Source organism: Phalacrocorax aristotelis, chromosome 15, assembly GCF_949628215.1.
Source record: "Phalacrocorax aristotelis chromosome 15, bGulAri2.1, whole genome shotgun sequence".
Lineage (NCBI taxonomy): Eukaryota > Metazoa > Chordata > Aves > Suliformes > Phalacrocoracidae > Phalacrocorax > Phalacrocorax aristotelis.
The window spans coordinates 16955985-16977748 of NC_134290.1; the positions used below are offsets into that span (position 1 = coordinate 16955985).

The 21764-nt window shown below is 41.1% G+C and overlaps 1 protein-coding gene across 3 annotated transcripts in view; it reads right to left on the reverse strand.

Annotated features, from left to right (window-relative positions):
* Positions 1-21764, reverse strand: part of PI4KA (phosphatidylinositol 4-kinase alpha) — a 65320-nt gene that overhangs the window by 41985 nt on the left and 1571 nt on the right. For 2 of the 3 annotated variants that reach the window (XM_075110049.1, XM_075110047.1), the window contains exons 2-19: positions 19599-19715; positions 18270-18363; positions 17500-17588; positions 16938-17010; positions 16338-16597; positions 15596-15662; positions 13458-13606; positions 12784-12849; positions 11659-11755; positions 11076-11267; positions 10216-10316; positions 8372-8501; positions 7420-7552; positions 6651-6746; positions 5713-5896; positions 4875-4978; positions 3716-3884; positions 169-219 (exon numbers count right to left, since the gene is read on the reverse strand). In XM_075110049.1, the coding sequence (XP_074966150.1) occupies positions 169-219; positions 3716-3884; positions 4875-4978; positions 5713-5896; positions 6651-6746; positions 7420-7552; positions 8372-8501; positions 10216-10316; positions 11076-11267; positions 11659-11755; positions 12784-12849; positions 13458-13606; positions 15596-15662; positions 16338-16597; positions 16938-17010; positions 17500-17588; positions 18270-18363; positions 19599-19697 (2154 nt within the window). In that variant the 5' untranslated portion in view covers positions 19698-19715. The remainder of the gene's footprint in view (positions 1-168; positions 220-3715; positions 3885-4874; positions 4979-5712; positions 5897-6650; positions 6747-7419; positions 7553-8371; positions 8502-10215; positions 10317-11075; positions 11268-11658; positions 11756-12783; positions 12850-13457; positions 13607-15595; positions 15663-16337; positions 16598-16937; positions 17011-17499; positions 17589-18269; positions 18364-19598; positions 19716-21764) is intronic. The other variant, XM_075110048.1, reaches the window with a different exon arrangement.

The window sequence follows — 21764 nt, forward strand, 5'->3', positions numbered from 1 at the left end:
TTCCTCCCCTCTTAGAGCAAGAAATATTATTTTACAATACTGTTAGATTTCTCTTGGATGCTTGCTTCTGCCTAGCTGTTAATGAAACCATTTGACCATGAAATAGCACTGAAATGTGATATATGTAAGAAAAATTACTCTGCAACAACCCAACCATTGGATACTCACCACAGCAATAACAGGAATAAGCACACCCAGATTCCCTGCGCTACTGGAGGCCTGGAAAAGAAAAAGGAAATTATCAAAGCCTCTGCAAAAGCATTTCTAAAATACCTGCTACAAGACATATTTCAAGCATCAGACATTCCTACGGTCTATGCAAATTAAACCATACATTGCCGATTACAACTCTGTCTTCCAAACAGACGTGCACAAGGTGGCCACGAGAGCACCCCAAAAATCCACAGGACTGGGCACACCCTGGGGTCTTTCAACAAAGTTTCACAGGTGGATCCTCATGGACTATTGAAGGGATTTTTTTTTCCTCTTCAAGCACAGGGTCTTGAATGTTTGGAAGTAACATGCACCTTGAGCTAAGGTGGGGGAAATACTCACTGACACCATGTCTACTCTGACATGCAACAACTGCAAGAAAAACGCTCGCATTAAATGGGTGGCCACAGACAAGTGACAAGTGCTTACTGAAAGTCTCATTTTACTACCAAAATGAAGCCAAAAAACCCCAAGTTTGTAAAAAGACACCATTTGCAAGAACTTATTTAAGCAAGGGGAGCAGCCTTTTCCATTGAGATACAAGAAAAATAAGGCAAATACAGTGTTTAAAAACAGAAAACATTCACTGCACACAGCACGTTGCCTCTCACCTTCTCTGATAAGGCAAACAGTCATAGCACAGAGAGCACACTCAGCCACCTCCCCTCTAAAGTCCTCCTCTACTCCCATACCCCTCCACACTGGGTCTGGGAGGGAGACAACTGTCCGGCCTCCTCCTTACAAGGGAGACAGACAGGTACAGAGACCGCTGCTCCTGCGGGGAGGGGGCGAGGCAGGCATGCCAGCAGCACACAGCTTTGAATGAAGGGGCATAAACAAAAAATGGGGGGGTGGGGGGCGCACATGCCAAATAGTCTTCAGATGAAACAATAATGACACAACCCAAGTAAAACACATTTTAGTTATCTCTCCTGTAGTGTCCAAGATAAAGCAAAACAAAAGACAGACCTTAAATATTTTTGAAGGGAATGAAAGAACAGCACTCAAGTCACTAAGGGATAGGAACAACGGGAAAGTAATTTTTTATTTTTGCTAGCATCAGGACCGTCCACTACACATGACAAACTGCTGCAGAGTCAGAGATGGCAGCTAACTGAGGTAGCCAGAATCCAGCGTGTGACACCAACAGATAGAGCTGTAGAAAACCCACTTTTCTACTAGCATTTTTGTTACAAAACTGAAGTCTCAGCCTCTTAATGATAATAAAGTATATATAATAAAGTAAAAATTTCTTCCCCTCACAGAAGACACTTTTGCATGGTTGAAAATTCTGGTTTAAACCAGAGCAAATAAACATTTTAACAGTTAGCAAGAAAATTTAAGTCCATAAAAAGTTATGCTGAGAAGCAGAGGACAGAAGCAAACTACCGAAGAAAAAAATTGCCTTTGCTGGGAGTACAGCATGTGCAGTGTTTTTCCTACTTTATCTCTTCTTGCAAATGAAGTAACCCAGTCTTCAGGATACCTTTCACAACTTCTACTCTACATTGAGTAAAGAGTGTTCTAGTGAACACTGCTATCAGTACCTCCATACTAAAGAAACACTGCCTCCTAGCTCAAATCCATGTTAAAACAATTGCACATTTTTCCGCCTGCAGGCAGCTTTAAGTCAGTGCAGCAGCTTGTCTCCCATAGTGATTCCAAAACTGAAACAGTCGAAAAACATCCCTGAAAGGAGGAAGGGGAACCTAATTTAGAAGCGTCACTTTAGAGCAGTGATTACAATCCGCCTTTCACCATTTCACGTCACTTATCTGTGGTTAAAAAAAAAAAAAAAAAGAAACCCAGGGACAGAAATTTTCCACCAGAGACTTCATGAAAGGCAGAGTCTGGGCACATCCTAGTTCCCTTTTAAGAGAAGAGCTGGCACCCCTGATTAAATGCAGTCTATCTTTAAAGCAAACAGATTCATTTCAGATGGATTTACCAGCAGTTCACCCATCCCATAAAAGGATAAAGAAAGAACTTAGTACTATTAAGGCAGGCACAGGAGAGGGAAAAAGAGCTTAAAAAGAAAAAAAACACATTGCTCCCCTTAGTGCTACCAAATGTGCCTATTCCAAAAGGAAGTGTTACCTCTCTGCCCCAAAAAGCACGGAACAGCTCTCAAACCACATCTCCAAGAAAACCTTAAATTTCCAGGATGGACACATTTGAATTATTAAAACATAAAAGTGCCTTTTTTGGATAAAGAATCACTATCAGACACCATGAGTTTTTACAAGTTATTCTAAGGAAGTGCATAAATGCCAAGAGGTTACAGCATTTGAACACTAGGGAGGAACGTGACTGGAGGAAGGCTCTGATTTTTGATGAATAAGAAGCTTTTCAAACAATAATACATAGTCAAGAGCAATAGTCAAGGTTAACACCTTGTTTATGAGTACATTTTAGAGCAAAGATTAAAGGAAGGTATTGTGGGAACAGCTGAGGTTTTTGTTTGCTTCTTCAATAGAATAGGCACATCGAGTGCTCTGGATACTTTATGGGAATGGGAAGAAAAGCTAATACGAAGTGAGGTGAAAAAGTCCTCACGTAAGAAAGCAGAGAGTTCTGACTGAATAAGGTAACTGCATATAAACTGCTGCTGAAGAAATTTAGTTCGCATTTAAAGACACTCCTCTTCCAAACCTTCTCATAGACTTTTAAAGGCCAGCATATGTTAAATTTTACAAACCGCAATTGAAAATTGCATTTAAAAAGAACTCTCTTTTAAAGCAAAACTACTCAGTGTCTTCTGCAAAGTATTCCTACCACGCAAATTAATCTAAGAGACAAGTCTCATCCTCCTTAGGCAGGCTTTTTGGATAAACTTGCTCTCTAAATAAAGCACCCTTAAAATAATCAGTGATTTTTATTAAATCTGGAATTTTCACTTCACTGCACTGTTTCCATTATAAGCCTAGACAGGTAGGCCTGTATCAACTTGGGAAAAAAAGATCAAGATGCACCCACTCATAGCAGCAATTCAGGATTAATCAGGAACACATACACTGACTACTTCAAGCTGGAGGTTGGCCTAGATGACTTCCAAACCTGAGTTTTGCTCTGATCCTATAACACCACTAAAATTAGAAGTACAATTCTGTCACATCTAAAGACACTTTTAAGAATGAGTAAGAGGCGTTCAGTAGTCAGCATTCCGTATTTCTCTTTGCAGCTCTGCCTCTTAACAGCTGAACACTGCAGACAGTTCCCTCAGCCTCACACAGAACCAGGCTCAGCTGAACAGGTATACCACTGCTTTATCTCAGGTACTATGCACAGGTTGGTTAGGTGTTTGAAAGGCATTACAGACCTGCACTCATATTCCATGATCAGAACACATTCTTAGGTTTAATGAAGCGTGATTTTTTCTTCTCTGTGTGTAAGGGTGAGGTTTTGGTTAAAAAAAGCCATACAGAAGACCATGTTTAGTAGCGCCATCCATATAAATGCACACAATTAAATGCATACAATTAAAAAACAGCGAATAGCCAACCTTCAGTGCCGGTCCTTTCTCACTTGCTCTCTCACTAGCTCTCTTTCCTTCCAGCCCAAGCTGGACAAACAGTTCCAGCAAGTTCATCAGTAGTTCATCCACAAGGTGTTCTCCTTGAATGTTAGCAGCGATGTTAGCTAGGGCGTTAATGACTGCTAAGGAACAGTGTCTGAGAAGAAAGAACAGTGATGATGAACAAGCAATTCCTCAAAGACTTATATTTTCAGTGCTTTCTTCATAATGCTGATAGTAACTCTTCTTGTAACAAGGCTGCTGACAACTTTCATTCAGAGGGGTTTTTTTGGGGGTGTGTTGTTTTGTGTTTCATGAATAGCACATCACCTTACTAATAATTGAAATGCAAATGGTATTTAACTGAACAATGATTTGCAAGCTTTGCCTCTGGAGGGCATTTCACTTCTGATGCTGTCATGGCCAAAAGGAAGTTACTTTCCTGTAGCAGATACGGCTACAGGTAACAAGCAGCAAAAGGCTGTGTTTCTGGATTGGGAAAGCTCTTGAGCAGAAGAATCAGAACTAGTATCAGTTGTTGTTAAAGCTGAGGCTGCATTGGTCAGGCAGTATGTTAAAAACATACTGACAAGAGCAGTCCTCTCAGTTACTCGCACACTACATTAAAAGATACCAAGCCTACCCCAACTACCAACAAAGCCAGTGATAATCTTTAGTTATAACAGGGACTACAGTGCATACTAAGAATTAAATTGTTAATGGTTTGCATTTAACCCTTCCAAGTAGTGGGAAAAAGGAAAAAAAAAACCAAAACTACACATACACAAAACCCAGTGGAACTCCATTAACTGTTCTAGGCTAGGAGATTAATTGCTCTGCTTACAGATAACGCAGGTCACCAATGCCAATTATCATTTAGAAACATTAACTCCTGGGGGGGGGGGGGGGGGGGGGGAGGGCAGGAATCAATACTACCTGTAGTCAAAACCATTTTTAGAAATCTCTACATTATGAAGTGCCACTATTTTAAAACCGATATATTACTTTCTAACATCAAAGGAAAAAAGAAGAGTACTATTTATAACCTTGTTAGAATACATAGTGGGGAAAAGTGAAAATCGCTGCTGTAGCATAAAGGATATTCGATACAGTGTTCATACAGTTAAGGGACACAGCTAAGTGTTACCTGTATCCATGATCCTTATAGTCTTTTGTGGCAGAGTAAACAACTGAGCTTGCTTTAACACTGATTTGCTGAAACAGATTCCACACCTCCTGGTAAATATATTGCTGTAAAAAAACCCCAACAAACCACTAAGTAGAGCTTATTGAATACAACCTCCCAAAAGAACCACCCTGTAAAACAGACTAAGTATTACCAAGTTCTTCAGACAAGTATCTAGTATAGCCCGAGCAGTGGTTTCGGCTTCCATAAAGCACACAGTGGAAGTGCTTTCATTAGAGATTTAATTGCTCAAATTTTGCAAAATTTATTTAGTTCTTTAACTCCACCTTCCTGGTGGAAAACTTTTTTCCAGGTTTCTGAGTTCTGGCAATTAATTCCTCACTCAAAGGCACAAATTACATTTGGAAAAGATAAGTCAGTTAATCCTTGTATGACTGAAGAAGGCTATCTATACTTTTAAATGTATGGACCTACAAGACTTTTAAAGTTAATTGCTGATATGAAAAAAGATCCTGTGCACCTATTCGGGACATAGGCCAAGTTTATAAGCTTCTTAGCTTTTGAAAACATTAAGTTTGATTGGTTTTTATAGTTTGTTTTTTAAAAAAACAACTTATTTTCTATCGGGACTAATCTTTACAGGGACAACATTTCACACAATGTTAATTAGCTCTTGCTGTCTGATATCACAGGGACATGAGGTTTGTACAAGCGCATACCTGCGGTGAAGAAAAAAACCTTAAAACCTTTCTGCAAATGCAATTTCTAAAATACGTTTCCTTTTAACTAAAGGAAAGGGATCCTGAACTGGCACTCTCTTGGCCAGTTCTTTCCTTACATTTCCAGTGATGACCAAGCAGCCCAGCTGATCAATGATGAGTACATCAAGATGAGAAGGTGGCTGGCAAAACTTCTGCTGTAAGATCTGCAGGATGGGTTCCATCATTTTTGGGGTGTCCCTCAGTGCCACTGCAATGTGCCCTAGAGCACGAATCGTGTGGTCAGGAATCAAATGAGCTTCCCTGTTACAAAAAAAAAAAAAAACAAAAACAAAACCAAAAAAAACCCCCAAACCATACATGTAACTGTTGCAGTTAGTCAAGACCTCCAAGCATGGTTGCATTTCATGTATGAAACAGTTCGTGTACTAAATTTAAACATCACTAACAGCTTTAATATTGCCACTCTATATACCCATCTACTCCCAACATTAACATCAGAGATATACTTGCACAAGTTGGTCTTCAAAATAAAAAACAAAAAAACCCCCAAACGCACTATCCAAGAAACCCATACTAATCCATGAACTCACTGTTCTAGAAGCAACAGTGAGAAGAGGTAAAAGTGATCTACAAAACATTAAGACGAGACAGTCAGACCAGCTACTACAGGACCTCCCCTCAGAGGTTTCTTGCTTGGCGAGTCTCTTAAAAGTGAAGCAAGTCAAACAACACAAGTGACAAGCTGTGTCTAGCCATACAAGACAGCTGAAGCCTGAAGGATTCAGCAGACGGAGCATCACTCAGTATAGAGCTCAAAATTGGCTACTACTCACCAAAGATTTGCTGATTCAATCAGATAAAAATGAATCCATACCTCTCCAAATGAAAACAAGGGCTCAGCTCTGCAGAGGTGCATGGGAAGATCTCAACCCCACGTACAAGCTCACTAATCTCTGAGATAATTCCAAAATAATGCTGCCCGTACTTCTATCTTTGAATAAGCTTCAGGTTCATTGAGTGAAGGAAAAAATTGGTTTGATGACTAAAAACTTACTTATCACTCTCTTGAGAGATGTACAGACGGTTAGATAAACTGGCAAGAAAGGCCTCAACAATCACCGAATCTATAGTCAAGCCAGCTTTCAAGCATCTGGAATAACAATGAACAGAAAACTTGCTAGAAAAGCCAGAGGAAAAAACAAAGCACGAATTAAAGTTTTTAACTTTTCACTACTATAAATGCATGCCAGGTATAAGGGAAAAAAGTTTATACTGAAGTATAAGAACTGATTGCCTAGGAACACTGCAGATGTATTTTAAAAAATTAGCAGAGTTTCTACTGCTGCTTTCTCCAGCAAAAATAAAGATGGGGATATGCAATAAGGTAAATTCAGGATCTACTGCTTTAGAAACTTTAATACTTTGTCTCTAGTCACCAACTATTTTTGTGTCCTCCAACTGTCTGTAGCTGTCTAGAAGTGAAGGATAATCATTGCACAGCTCACATTTGAGTGTGTAACAATCCTTCTCTTACAGGAGGCTCACTCAAAATTATAATCTAAGCAGAAAACAAAAACCTCCCCAAGTATCAAAATGGCGACTAGCACGATTACATATGTGGGAAGCTAAACAATGAAACTGAACTATTATTTTACAATTAAGACATAAAGAGAACTAAGTGATGTCTGTAGGAAAATGAAGTCGTCATTAAAAAAGGCAAAGAGCCTTCACAGCAGCACTGAGCAGCACCTTCTGAACGGTCACAACACTTTTCTGCCAGGGAAACAGAACCCGTTCCAACATGGTGCAGGCCTCTCTCTTACCTGCAGATGTTGTCTATGGCAATGTCACGCAGCTGCTCGTACATGGACGGTTGACTTTTCTTGCCAGGCATTACATTTAGAGTGGACTCTGAATGCTCGTTGGTTACACTAATCTTGATGTCATTACCACCTACTAAGAACACAGAGTATGGAAATCAACACCATTTGAAACACCTTTTTTCCCCCAAGATGAGAGCAGACAGGCAGAGCAATACCTTGTGAGTGCAAAACAGCCCACTTTACAGCTCAGAGACTTGAGCTGAAGAACTTTGCAAGCGCACGTGTTGTCACTAGCTATGCAAGACTAAGGCATTTAACTATTCCTAAACAATTATTCCTAAATTTAGTCACCTTCAGTTCCCATTTTCCCTGTTCTGCTTTAGCATTATGATACTGCTTTTGCATTAGCAAGTGACTTAAATTGAACGTTTTCTTTTTTGAAATCATAACTTGGTATTGCAATTTAAAAACAGCAACAAAAAACCTGCCAAATGCCATCACGATGGTCACGGGCCTTGGCTTAGGTTGTGGAATCTCTGTCCTCAGGGGTTCCTGAAGGCTCATGTGGGCAAAGCCCTAAGCAAGCTGCTCTGAACTGAATGCAGGAGGTTGACACGCATAATACAACCTTCAGTACTGCAGCATCACACTATGGTTGTTGGTGATCTCAGGACAAAAGCGCTTGAGATAAGGCTATCTCGGTTTCAGCAGAATAGGCACAGCACACTGCTGCTAGGATAAAGTGTAGTTCTACGTATACTGCTTGCTCTTAGATACACTTCTACCATAAACTGATTTGCATTCCTCCTCTCCACCTCCAAAAAAATCACAAATGCATCTCCGTTTCCTCCTACAGCTACATCACCACAAAAAATCCAAATGCATCAAAAAGCCACACAAGCGGGAAAACAATCACTAGCATATCCTTTGGAACATGGCCTTTTTCCTTTACCTGTGTGATACTGGCTATGATACTTGTAAAGTTTCACAAGCACTGGGGAAGGTATCACAAGAAAGTCTCTCAAGGATGGATTGACAGAATGAACTACAACAGGGAACCTCTCACACAAACGACCTAGACCCTAAAAAAAGAAAAAAAGAAAAGAAGAAAGGAACATAGGTTTAGAATAACACAGCACAATTTCTATTTCAACGGTAAGCTTGCAACTTCAGCTCAGCAGGAAAACACCCAAACCAAAACAAACCATACATAGTTCTGAGGGATTCAATTTTTAGCGTAAGATTTAGACATTTGAAGTCTCTAATTTTTTTAGATAACCCTAGAGTGCGTCATCCCAGTAAAGCCTTGCTGCTCTTCCTGGGTGAGTTCACAGGAGTTGCATAATCCAGGAGGACACAGTTTATGACCTGCTGCTCCACCTCGACACTCACAAGTCTCTGGGGCTGATGGGATCTACCCGAGAGCACTGAGGGAGCTGGTGGAGGAGCTCGCCAGGCCACTCTCCATCATTTATCAGCAGCCCTGGTTAACAGGGGAGGTCCCAAATGGCTGGGGGCTTGCCGATGTGACGCCCATCTCCAGGAAGGGCCGGAAGGAGAACCTGGGGAACTACAGGCCTGTCGGCCTGACCTCGGTACTGGGGAAGATTACAAGCAGCTCATCTTGAGTGCACTCACCAGGCATGTGCAGGACAGCCAGGGGATCCGGCCCAGCCAGCACAGCTTCATGAAAGGCAGGTGCTGCCTGAGCACCCTGGTCTCCTTCTGTGACAGGGTGACCCGCCTGGTGGGGGAGGGAAAGGCTGTGGATGCGTCTGCCCGGGCTTTAGCAAAGCCTTTGGCACTGTCTCCTGCAGCACCCTCCTAGAGAAGCTGGCGGCTCATGGCTTGGGCGGGTGGCCCCTTCGCTGGGTAACAAACTGGCTGGATGGCCAAGCCCAGAGAGCTGTGGTGATTGGAGCTGAATCCAGCTGGCGGCCAGTCACGAGCGGGGCTCCCCAGGGCTCAGTGTTGGGGCCAGCCTTGTTTAGTATCTTTATCAATGATCTGGATGAGGGGATCGAGTGCACCCTCAGTGAGTTTGCAGATGACACCACATCGGGCAGACAGGAAATGGCCTCAAGTTGCGTCAGGAGAGGTTTAGATCGCATATTAGGAGCTATTACTTCACTGAAAGGGTTGTCAGGGATTCAAACAGGCTGCCCAGAGAGGTGGTGGACTCACTGTCCCTGGAGGTGTTCAAAAAACATGTAGATGTGGCACTTCAGGGCACGGTTTAGGAGGCCTGGGGGTGTTGGGTTGGCGGTTGGCCTTGATGATCTTAGAGGTCTTTTCCAACCTTAATGATTCTATAAGTGAACTGCACTCTCTAGTAATGAAGTTACTGGACAAGTTCCAACATTTAGAGAATCCTGATAATTTACTATTTACTATGTGGTGGAAAACAGCACATTTATAAGACTATGAATAAGTGCCCAATAAGAAGACATTAAAATTCCAACAACCAAGTCTTAGTTTTAAAACTCGGTGATCTGCCAGTCCCAGTATTTTAACTGTTTATGTAATGGACTAAGCAGCTAAATATTTCACAAATTAAATACTGGTTAAAAAAAACTCATTAATATTATTCTTCAAAAGCAGTTGAGCTAAGAAAATCTTGAAAGCACTACTCTACTGCAGTTCTAGTTTCCACGCCAGACCTCTAAAATCCAAACACAGAACACATTGATGGAGAGTAATACAAGCAGCAGATAAAAAGTATTATTCCAGCAGCCTGTAAGACTCCCCAAACTCACACTCACTGATACAGTGATGTCATATTCTGCAAAAACAGACCTGCAAACAGCAAATAAGCAGTGGCAAGTGAGCAATGATGACTTTGCTTGACGTTTTTGACTGCAGCTTCTCTGATAACTTGATGCACAGGTTTTCTGCACCTTAAATGAAAAATCCAACAGAAATACTTATGTTTATTGGATTTATTATTAGGCCACACACAACCCAACGCTTACTGGAATTTCTAAAACACCACAGATAATTTATCAGCTTTGCCCTCCTCACACTACAATTCTTCAAAGAGATTTAGTGCTTCTTTTGCGAAAACAGTTTTGGAAACAGTGTCTGCAGCAAACAGCTCTGTCAAACACTATGACTGAAAGAATGACAGTACTTAAAGTTGATTCTGAGCACACTTCACATTTGACAGAAATTAAGTATTGCAAGGTCCAAAGGAAAAAACGCTTCACATATTCAGAGGATGTGTAAGAATTGTACAACAAGAGAAAAGATTGAGAAAAAGTGAGAAAGAGCTTCCCATTTCCGTTAGCAAAGAAAAAAAAAAATTATTTTCTTTAAAAGAATGACTGAGAAACAAGACACTAACAGCAATAATTGAAAATATAAAATAAACTGGAAAATAAGCAGCTGCATATAATGCAGCAATTATGCCGTCTCTTATAGATAAGCCAATAGGATGTTTCTGTTTCCATTTCTATGAAGAGATGTCCAACTACCTAGCCAACCAATCTGACAATTTTTTGATGGAAGTTTTACTCCTGTATTCTAACAGTAAAAAGCATTCCACTGGAATTTGCATTTCTCTGAGCATCATCTACTCTCAGAGACCTTGTAAGTATTCCTACAACTTAAAAGAAAAATGAGAACAGACATTCCAGAGACTGAAGAGTATTTTTCACCTTGCTCATCTTTCACAGCCCACACCATGAGATCCACACAGGCAGCATTAGCCTGGCAACGCAGCTTCAAAGGACTCAGTTCATTGTGCAGTCGATCCACATCATGAAGGATTTTCTGAAGTTCTGACTGACTGCTGTTGAATTGTTCTAGCACAAAATCATGGATTTCCTTCACAAATGAGTTGGGAAGGTCTAAAGAAATAAAAGCAAGTAGCATTATACTAGAAGGATGACAGTCAGTGTATCAGAATGACAGCACATATAAAATCCATTGCTACATTATAAATTAAATGAATTCATAAAGTTCGTCCCCTGCCTGAAAGATAAGTTTCATAGCAAAGCCCACCAGTAAGCAGACACTGAATTGCCATCCATTAATCCTTCTAGGGTGCTCAAAATATTTCTTCTTCTATTTCCATAGCATCTTTCTCATACGGAAACATTTCAAAATACAAATTTTACAGCATACGCAGAGCTCCCAGGAAATGCAAACCCCTATGGTTCAAGCACTCAGTACCACACAGACAATGCTTTTGATACTAAACATAATGAAGGATAAATTTAAAAAATACATATACTATACCTTTCATATAATATAAGGTGTCTCTCAGCATTTTAAATTGAGCAAGATAGAGAGGGTCACTGAATGTTTTATAATAGAGATCTGCATTAACACCCGTCTGAAAGAGAAAAGAATCAACCTGCTAGATTCAAAATTAAGTGTTTTCCATTGTATGGATAAATAAATCATCTTGTTTCAGTCACAGAACTGTCTTTCTCTACAATGTAAACAAGCATTTAAACAGGTACCAGAAGTAGCCTCACAGCTTTTCCCCCTTACGTTTATCAAAAGTACAGCCATTCAGTGCATTAAATAAGATTCAGTCACTTTTTCAAGTTGAAGACCACATATATCTTCTCTCTAACAGTGTTGTAAGGAAAAAAAAGAAAGACAAAGAAGATTCAAACCTGTCATTTTACTGAGATAGCAAAAAGAGAAACTGAAGCTGTCTCCACTTAGGCGGAACGTTTCGAATACGGCAGTACTCAAAGGAAGACTGGAGAGAACAGCAAAGCCATGTTCCCACACAACTCAACACATGCCCTTTCCAACACAGCTTTACGCCCCAAGGAGAGGAGGCTAACTCCATAAAACGTGGTGAGGGGTGTACAGAACTGCACCCAGGGAAGGGGAGAACGACTCGCAGAACTACAGAAGCCAACATGCCACCTCTGAAAGTAAAGGTCCACAAACTGTAATGCTATTCAACTTGTAGAAATGACACCTAAGAGAGCAGCAGTCACTTCCAAGCCAGAAAACGAAAACAACCAACACATTTTGCCGACATGAAAAAAACACAATGTTACTGCAACATGCAATAAAGGCCTTAGACTACAGTAAACCAGTTTTAGGAAGCCAGTGCTGTAATTTAGTAGGATAACGAAGCTAAACTGAGAGAATAGTTCATTTTTTAAGAGAATAAATATTTCCTTTATGCTACTGAACAACATTCCCTCTTCAAACCCCATTTTACACAGTCCAAGGCCAGATTTAAACCACTGAAAGAACAGTTCAAACAGGAAATTAGTACAGTTTTGCAAAAAAGAAGGCATACCTCACATAGGTAAAAGACTAATTTTCCAAGTATTAATTATTAAGACAAAACCATAAAGTATTCAAGTCATTAGAGTCATTAAAAAAACATACCTCTGCAACTTCAGCTACAACCGCGTCTAAGGCCTTTAGCAGAGAATCCCCAACAATCTGTTTTACCTACAGAGGTAAAAAAAATTTAAAAAAAAGGATGTTTCCTGTTGGTGACTCTAGATAGGAATACAAAACAAATTTGCCCGTGAACAGAAAACACAAGTCACTTGACTACAAAGCATCAGATGAATTTAAGGCTAAAAGAATTTCTGCCTGCAACAAGAATAAACATTTTTGAGCCTGTGTGTGCTGATCCAAAAGAGCTGGTGCAGGAAGCACACACGGCCAGTAGTTTCTGCCATTTGCATGAATTCCCAGCAACTAAACCCTTCTAAGAAAAGGGTCATATTCTCACAGCAAATCCAATCTTGTATTTCAGCAGCCAGCAGTACATAAGCTACCTCAGGTCAGCAGTCTAGAAGACTCAAACAGGAAGAACTTGACATAAACAGATTTGATTTTCCAAATTCTTCATGTTTCATATAACAGCTTTTTAGGAATGCTATGGAAGCACAACGTCAAATGCCATGAAAATAACGTTACACAAAGCTTGAGACACAAACACCATCTTTTTATTTGCAATTCTAAAAGCTTAAACTTAAACTGCATCTATTTCTAGCACGAATATCTAGAATGCAGCCTCACAGCAGCCTTCATAAGAACCAATCACATACCATGTTCAACAGCTGGCGGAGCATTTCCAGTGGGATATTAAACTCTTTATTGTTAATGCCATTGAACAGAGGAGAAACTGAAAAGCTGGAGCTGATTGTAGAGAAGTAATAATCAGGATCCAGCGCACTCCCATCAGGAAGATATGAACCTGATCAGAAAAAATAATAGAAATAGAAGATTGGGGAAAGAGAGGATATATAAACTTTGGAGAGTCACTATAAAGAGTTATTTTCAACACAGGTACAATCTTTAACTCGCAAGCCATCAAGCGGCGTGTTTCAGCTAATCTGGTATATCAAGGCAGAAAACTGATTAAAAAATACATTTGTTTATTACAAGTTTAATGTCACAGTGGAAGAATTCATTTCAGTGACTTGTGTTCATGTCAGAGACATTGCTGACAAGTCTTCCCACGCTACTGGAGTACATTTACCTGGAAACACTCGTAAATGCCATTTTGTTCAAAAGCACAGAGGTACAAAGAACAGGTTAAGTCAAAACAATCTTGAAAGACTTTCCCCTACATAAGATCAAACGAACACGTGGCACCGCTTTCATCTTAGAAGAGGCACCAATTTGCTACTGCAATTTGAAGGTAAAGAGTAATCAAATCATTCAGATTCATGCATTCTATTAAGCAAACAACATGGTAAGCATATTGCTTTTGGCACTGTTTCCACTGTAGAAATGACATCTCTGCCTTTTTAAACTACTCAGCTGTCTGTGCTAAAGTAATGTTCTTGTGATTAATAGGCTTTCAAGCAGCACTATTTATTGATGGCAACAACAAAAATGTTTTCAGTCCTTTTTTTTTTTTTTTTTAAACTGTTAGCCTTGGCCAAAATAAAACCAAGGCCATTGCTCATCTTCTTCAGAAAGTAGGAGTATCACAAACTATATTATCAGAAATAATACAAGGGTTGCCTCTATCTGAAATATCTGGTAGAAGGTAGTATTGAAAAAATCCTGACGGGAATAGTCATAACTCTGCCAAAGACACAATTAAAATGATTCTGAAATTTTTACAAAGTTGTCCCCTATCCATCTACAGTTTTAATTAAGACGGTGTTTGTTCTACTGCTATAGCCCCTCTCTAACCTGCAGCTTCATGTTTTGAATTAAAAAAAAAAAAGACTGTAAAATTGAAGAAGTATAGGTTGGTTCAACAGCATAGACAGGAGACAAACAGGTCTCTTTGTACTTAGCAATTTAAGAATGATATCTGAATTACCCTGCAATCCCATGACATGGCTGAGGAAGACAGATGCCTCTACAAATAGTACACAAAGGAAAAAGAAAAGTAATGTGGAAGAAATTAATTTAAGCCAGGGCTTTGGAGAAAAGAATGACCCAGAAACAGAGAATGCCCAAATTGTTGAAAACCTCAAAGGGCCAGACAAAACCAGAGACACCGAAACACCTCAGATGCACAGCTAGTCCTCCACTTGATTCATGAAAGACAGTTTATTTTTAAGTCCTGCTTTTACGCAGAACTCACAGCTACACCTCTACCAAAACTCAGTGGTTAAGAGTTAATATACAAACTCATGAAAATTTTTCACGTTTCTGCCGTTTATGATACATGATACATATGATACATTAATTAATATACATTAGTGAGCACTCGACTTCAGTGTCTCCTTCATTATTTCTCACTTCAGCAAATTACTAGGTCTCACACAATGACCCATATCACGTTTACTTCAAATGGAGCAGCGGGTTTAGATTTATACAATGTGCCACAAAGGTCTCAAAATTCCAGACACAAGTGCAACAATTTAGTTGCCTAGTGAAGCACAATACGAACCCTTGTTTCTCAAAGTCACTCGGCCTGATCTCCTGAAATATTTCTGGCCTAGCTGGATTATGCTCTTCAGTCCCAGGCACAGCCTAGCAGTAAGGAAATCTGCCAGAAACCTGCCAGAAAAAACTGAGCCTGGAAACTACTGGTGTTAAATAACTTCCTACTGTCTTTATACCCCAAAATTTTTCAGAATCCTAGGAGGCATGTGCCACAGAACTGCTACAGGAATTCTAAAGGGCAGAAAAACGGGTCCAAAGGATTTTGGTTTTCGATTTTCTATAAATAGCAACAGAACCCCTGAATCACACACTATTCCTTTGGAAAATAATTTACCTTCGAAGTAATGAATTGCAGATCCTCCAGGAGAGCTGGGAGGCGGAATTCCACGTTCAGGACTAACCTGAAACATCACACAAAAGGCATAATTAAAAAACTAGTTAAAAAATGTTGAAAAATATTCCAGAGAATGGTTCGTACACTTTAGAATGAAACACAGCTTCAAGCAAAACTAACAGGAACCACATATTGCTGGGCCTGACAGCTCAATTCCAGCCAAAAAAGGAAAGTTAAAAAAAGCTAGTTCAGTGCTTTTGACTAAAGGGAAGAGATCAGAATGACGACTCCTGCACTGTACAAAACTATGCTAATAAAAATCCTTGGTTTCAAAACTGGCATCTGAATCCATTCTTCCCCTAAGACAATGAACATCCACAGCTCCTGGTGAAACCAGTGAGAGCTCGTGTATCCTCAGCACTTCTGGGAACTTAAGCCATTAAGTGCCAGCTTCCCAAACTCACAGTTTTTCATGGGAATAACACAAGGAATAGGATTTTTCAATTGTTCCATGTGAAGACTTGTTAGTACAGTTATTAGTTTAACTGTCACTGTCTGTCCTGTAGCTCAGAAACTACAAAATTATTTTGAAACTCAGCCACAGAACCAAAAAAAGACCTCTGTAACTGGTTAAACACGTTAAGAGACAGTCTGCATATCCAGGCTTCATGCCCTCTTAACTCCACCAAGACCATGAAATCACCTAAGCGCTTGCTCCAACACAAGAGCAAGTCATACAGACCTGTGAGATACTAGACACACTGCTAGCCTTTCTCTTTAGTGTTCCTTCTTGGCAAACAGTGAGTAGAGAACTGGGAAGAATTGATCTGAAATCATTAAAGGATCGTCGGCGAATTCCTTCAAGCTCTTCTGGAACTCTCAGGGAATGCGGGGGAATTTTTGGGAAAAGCTTTGAAAGGAGAGCCTCCTCTGAATTGCTGTAGCGACCAAAGGCTCGAGAAATTCCTATCAGGCAGGGCACTGCATACTTGCATAAATATTCTGGAAAAGAAACACACATGTAATGGTGTGATAACAGTAAATGAACAGTATCTTAGAGCTTCCCCTTCACGGTTTTGCTACTACTTCACTAAACTGTTTCAGCTTGATGGGCTTTACAGAGACTTATTTGTGCAAGTAGAGAAAAGCCATGAAGGTATCACATATTAGTGCACTACTACTGCTTCTGTATTTACCAGTCAGCAGCAAACAGAATAAATATGTACTAAGAGAAGTCGAAAAAAAAAGCTGCTCACTTTTCAGGAGCAATCCTGAAAATTAGAGAACACAAGAGAAGTTCAGAGGACAGGAGTTACAAATATGGTAACAATTTTAACTGTACCTTTATCATGCATTTGTGGGGTCTGGCACATTCCCAACAGGAACTGCATTACTTGCAGAATTGCATCTAAAATCTAAAGTAATCAAGACAGACATACAAAAATATCTTTTGGTAAAGAGATATCGTTATCTTACGCTAGATCACTACAACAAATGAAACTTGCAAATATTAACATAAGCGCCTCTGCCAGCAAGTTTTTCTAACGCTGTGTGACTAAAAAAGTATATTGCCCTCACTCAGCTTACAGAGCTTCTTTTGTGAAGTCTGCAGTGAGCTGGTATGCACTAACAGAACAAAACGGCAGCAACCCTAATCTCCATATCAAAACTTGAATTTTAACACTCTCGGCTCAGCGACTGACACCTGGAAGTAACAGCAGACACATATCTTGTAGGGACCTGACTATTAATTAACACAAGCAAAATAATGCAACAGTACACATTAAAGCATCAATCCCTTTGCAGGAAAGCAAGCTGCTGTGGTGTGCTCTTCTCTCCACATTCGTCAGTACTGTACCACTGGAGAACTGGGTGCACGAGCACAAACTTAAAATAAACTCTACCTGCTCTCTGAGAGATGCATCCCTGTAAGCAACATCTGATAACAAGGTTACCAAGCAGAAGCTGAAGTTTTCTGCAACTGGAAGCAAGCCTGCAAAGTAACGGACAGAAAACAAGTAACTTAAGCATTGTTCCAGGGAATCAACATAGAAAGAGCAAATAATAATAAAGCAAGAAGGCATAAGTGATTCTCATGTCACAGTTCTGACAGGCACTGTACAAAAATACAGTATGACATACAAAATTTAGAAGTACACTCTAACCATCATAATTTCAGCATGAAATGTTAAAAGAACGATTTTAATTATTAAGAAGTTTCCCAGGCTTTCAAGTAATTGAAAAAAATATTAAATTTTATAATACCCCTTGAGAAAAAGTATTCTGATATTAATTTTAACAGATATTAAGGGAGCAAGAATTGAAGCAATGTAAATAGCAACTAAGCATCAAAGCTAGAAGTAGAGCGTACAAATCTCAGGTTCCACTCTCCTGCTCTAACTACCACAAAATCTTCTCCAATTTAGTAACAAAACATATTGAACGTAGCATTATTTGGGAAGTGCGGTTTATCACAAGGCAGTCAAGCAAGAAAGCTGGGAGCTATTCCACTTCCTCTTTGCTATTAACGAAAATCAATATTAAAGGCTGTTGTGTCAGGAGCCAAGAACCTAGCAGGAGCTTTCACCTCCCCTGTACCGCGTCCCGAATGACCTTCGTTATGTCTGTTTCCTGGCTGGCATTCCATGAGAATGATCAAAAACCCAAACATCACCTCTGCCTTTCCGTGCGTTGCTTTCTTCTATCCATTGGACTTTGGGAAGACCCTTCAGAAGTCGGAGGAGGTAAGGAACCACATTGTCTTTGTGCTAAAGAGGAAAAGACTCTATTTAACATGGAGAAGAAAGGCTGAACCTTATAATCTCAGGATATTTTAGAGATATGGATCAACTACATTAACCACACGCAGAACCCCCTTCAAATGATTACTCCACAGGCTTTTGAATATTGCAAAATCGATTTCAACACAGGCAAATGAAAGTAAACCAGTTCAATGCCATAAATCAAATCCTTTCATTCTAGGCAACAGTTCATTCTCCATAAACGTTGAGAAAAGAGTTCCAAAACAGTAATTAACCCCAATTTATTAGTTGGCAGCAAGGTCACAAAATAATTTAAGGCAGCTAGAAATTCAGAGTGCTAGTCACAATTCAGTGTATGTGATCCGTCCCATGGCCTTATGCAAGTCACTTAACACATCTGTGTAACACTTCAGCCTCCTATCTGCAAACCTAAGGACAGCACTTTCCTTCCTCGTAGAGCTGGATTAATTAATACTAACTGCTGGCTTTGAAACCATCATAAAAATGCTAAGAAACATGAATGCAGCTGCCTTATTTAAACTCCATACTACAGAAAACACAAAAAGGACAATGTTAATAATATGCATGCACCTGTACCACAGTAAACAGATACTAAATAGGAGGAGATTCAGGCCAGATGCAAACCCCAGCAACATTGAACAACTTAAAGCGAGGTCTAATGACTTTGGACCTAGGACTCCGTACATCCTCCCTTTCCTCTGCACAAAACAATACCGTGTCCAGAGTTCGAAGGGAGGAGAACCAGCTTGTCACAAACAGGGCGACTGCCTCAGAAGCGATGTCCGTATACAATGCAGCCTATGTGCACTGTTTGTGTTTAGATCCTGGCTAGTGCCAGGCAGGAAAAGGCCTACAAAAAACCTGAAATTCAGGAGTAAGGCGGAACACACCTGTCATTTTGAAGCACGTGGGGAAGAACACACAACAACACATATGGTTTGAGCAAATCCTCCTGTATAGCCTCTCTTTTCTCTCTTTAAGCTATGATGACCAAAAACATGACAGCAGTTTGGCTGTGGCAGTGCCACGACTACAGTCTATCGCACTCATCAGTACTGTCCTTGCTCCCTTGTGCTCTCCTGCCTGCATCCGTTATCTACGATTTTTTCATTTATTTTTATGGATAGAAAATACGAACTTTTCATTCACTGAACAATTACATTTGAATTAATCCAAAACCTTTCAAGTCAAGCAGAGTTAACTGAAGGGGGAAAAAATACCTGAAGGTCAGATTCAATGAGAAAGATTCCTAAAGCAATAACAGCATCTCTGCGACGTTCATCTAACTGGAAGATCCCATGGAAATCCACTGGACACATACAGAGCAGCTTTTGTACCTGAAAAACAGCGGAGGGAAAGGACAGTAGAACAAGACTGAAAGTGCCAAAACACTCCAAGGAAACAACAGTACATGTGTTAAAACTGCCTTTCACAAACCCACCGGCAGCATCAGGGAAGCGACACCAACAGCCCCCAGCTGCTCCTTCCTGGGGCTGAGCCTCACGTCCACAGCCCAGAGCACCCCAAGCAACGGGCCGGGGTAGCACTAACACAACTGCAAATACTTCCACAGCAGAGAAACAAGCTGGCAGGCTGTGGTTTTCAAGACTTATTCAAAGCTCCTCAGTTTGATGTGGACAGTAGACTTTCCATCTTCTGGACGACAGACAGATGGCCACATTACCCTCCTCTAGTCATCAATCTTAATGGGAGCACCTAAGGCTAGGAAAGGGATGATGACAGAAGCTAGGAAAAGACAGAAAAATTTCAAGTAGATGTCAAACATTTTTACCACAACACAGCTCATTTTAAGTTTTCTTCAACATTGATCAAGCTGTTTGATTGCTTGTTTTCAACTCAAGAGAATTTCTGAAGCATTTCACATTTACAGAGCTCATCCCTGCATCCTCCGTACAGCAAAGCCTTCCTTCCACTAATCCACTGGGCGTTCTGGATGTGCAAGAAATATGCGGCAGGCACGTATATGGTATTTACTCAATTCCTATAAACAAAAGCCATCGGGATGGAGCTTTGGTGACAGCCGCACCAGTGCCTTCTTCATATTCAGCACCGTGCAATAGCCTGGTGCCTAGCTGAGTACGACTGGGCTCAGGTCCTTTTAACGCAACAGCTTAAGCTTCCAGAACTATTATTTTCTCACTACTTACCTATTACTTCACTCCATACCCAGTAAACACACTTCTAAAGTATACATCAAATCTCCCAAATACTTTGTTTTATTATGTTAAGAAAGGGAAAATGCAACAAGCACATTGTCTTTTTACAAATCTCCTTGATGTTAATAAATATTACCAAAAAAGTACTGCCGTGATAAATACCTATGTTTGAATGTTTTGCGTTTGAATGTAAGTTACTTCCAATTTAGATAACCCTTTAAACACCCCGCCTTGAAATTTCTAAATCAAGAAACTATTTCCCTAGAGGATTAGAAGAATTTCCTGGATGCCTAGTGGGATTTCAGATTCTGGTCCTTAAACTGCCAGACCTCATAATTACAAGCCCTGTAACACAACACAAATAATCCTCTTGCTCAATACAAAACACAGCAAATGAAATACCAGCTTTGGAAAATAACTTCTGATGCACGCGCCTCACACGGGGTTAATATTTGCAATAACAGCAGTGAGTAACTTTAGCTAGATACGGACAGTTAATATCATTTAACGCCTACTGTAATCTCTCAAACTAAAAGGAAAAAAAAGAAAATAAATCCCCGGATATTAGTGAACCAACAGCAGGGCTTAAAAAAATTATTCACAGCTAGCTGTCAGAGCAATGGTAGGTTTCCAGAACGAGAACTGAGAAGAGAAGCCTGTGAGAGCTGGCCAAGAACAAGCGCCACGGCTTTCCGCAGCCAGAGCCGCGCTTTCCGCAGCCCCGCCACCCTTCGCTACCGCGCGAGGCAACGCGGAGCTTCAATCGCTTCCAGCCCGGGAAGCCAAGCCCCGACGCACGGGTCGGGACCCTCCCGCGGGCCCGGGACCCCGCCAGCTGCTCCCCGCCAGCCGCCGAGCCCCCCGCGGGAGCCGCCCCGCCGAGGTTTGTCTCCGCCGGGCAGATCGCACCTCGGGCCGACCGCGCCGCTCGGGCTCAGCCTCCAGCCGGCGCCCTCACACCTACGGGGCCGCGCCGCGCGCTCCCCGCGGGTGCCCGCGGGCTGCTCTGCCCGCTCGGGGGCGGTTCCGGGCCAGGCAACCGTGACAGGCGCCCAGCGGCCCCCCCGCACGCACTAACGCACCCCGCCCCGCCGCAGGGCAGCCCCCACCGGCGAGGGGCCCAGCGCCCCGCCGCCCGCGACGCCCACCCTCCCACGCAGGCTCCGCTCGCGGGACGTGCACGCGCACAGTCCCCACCCGCACATCGTC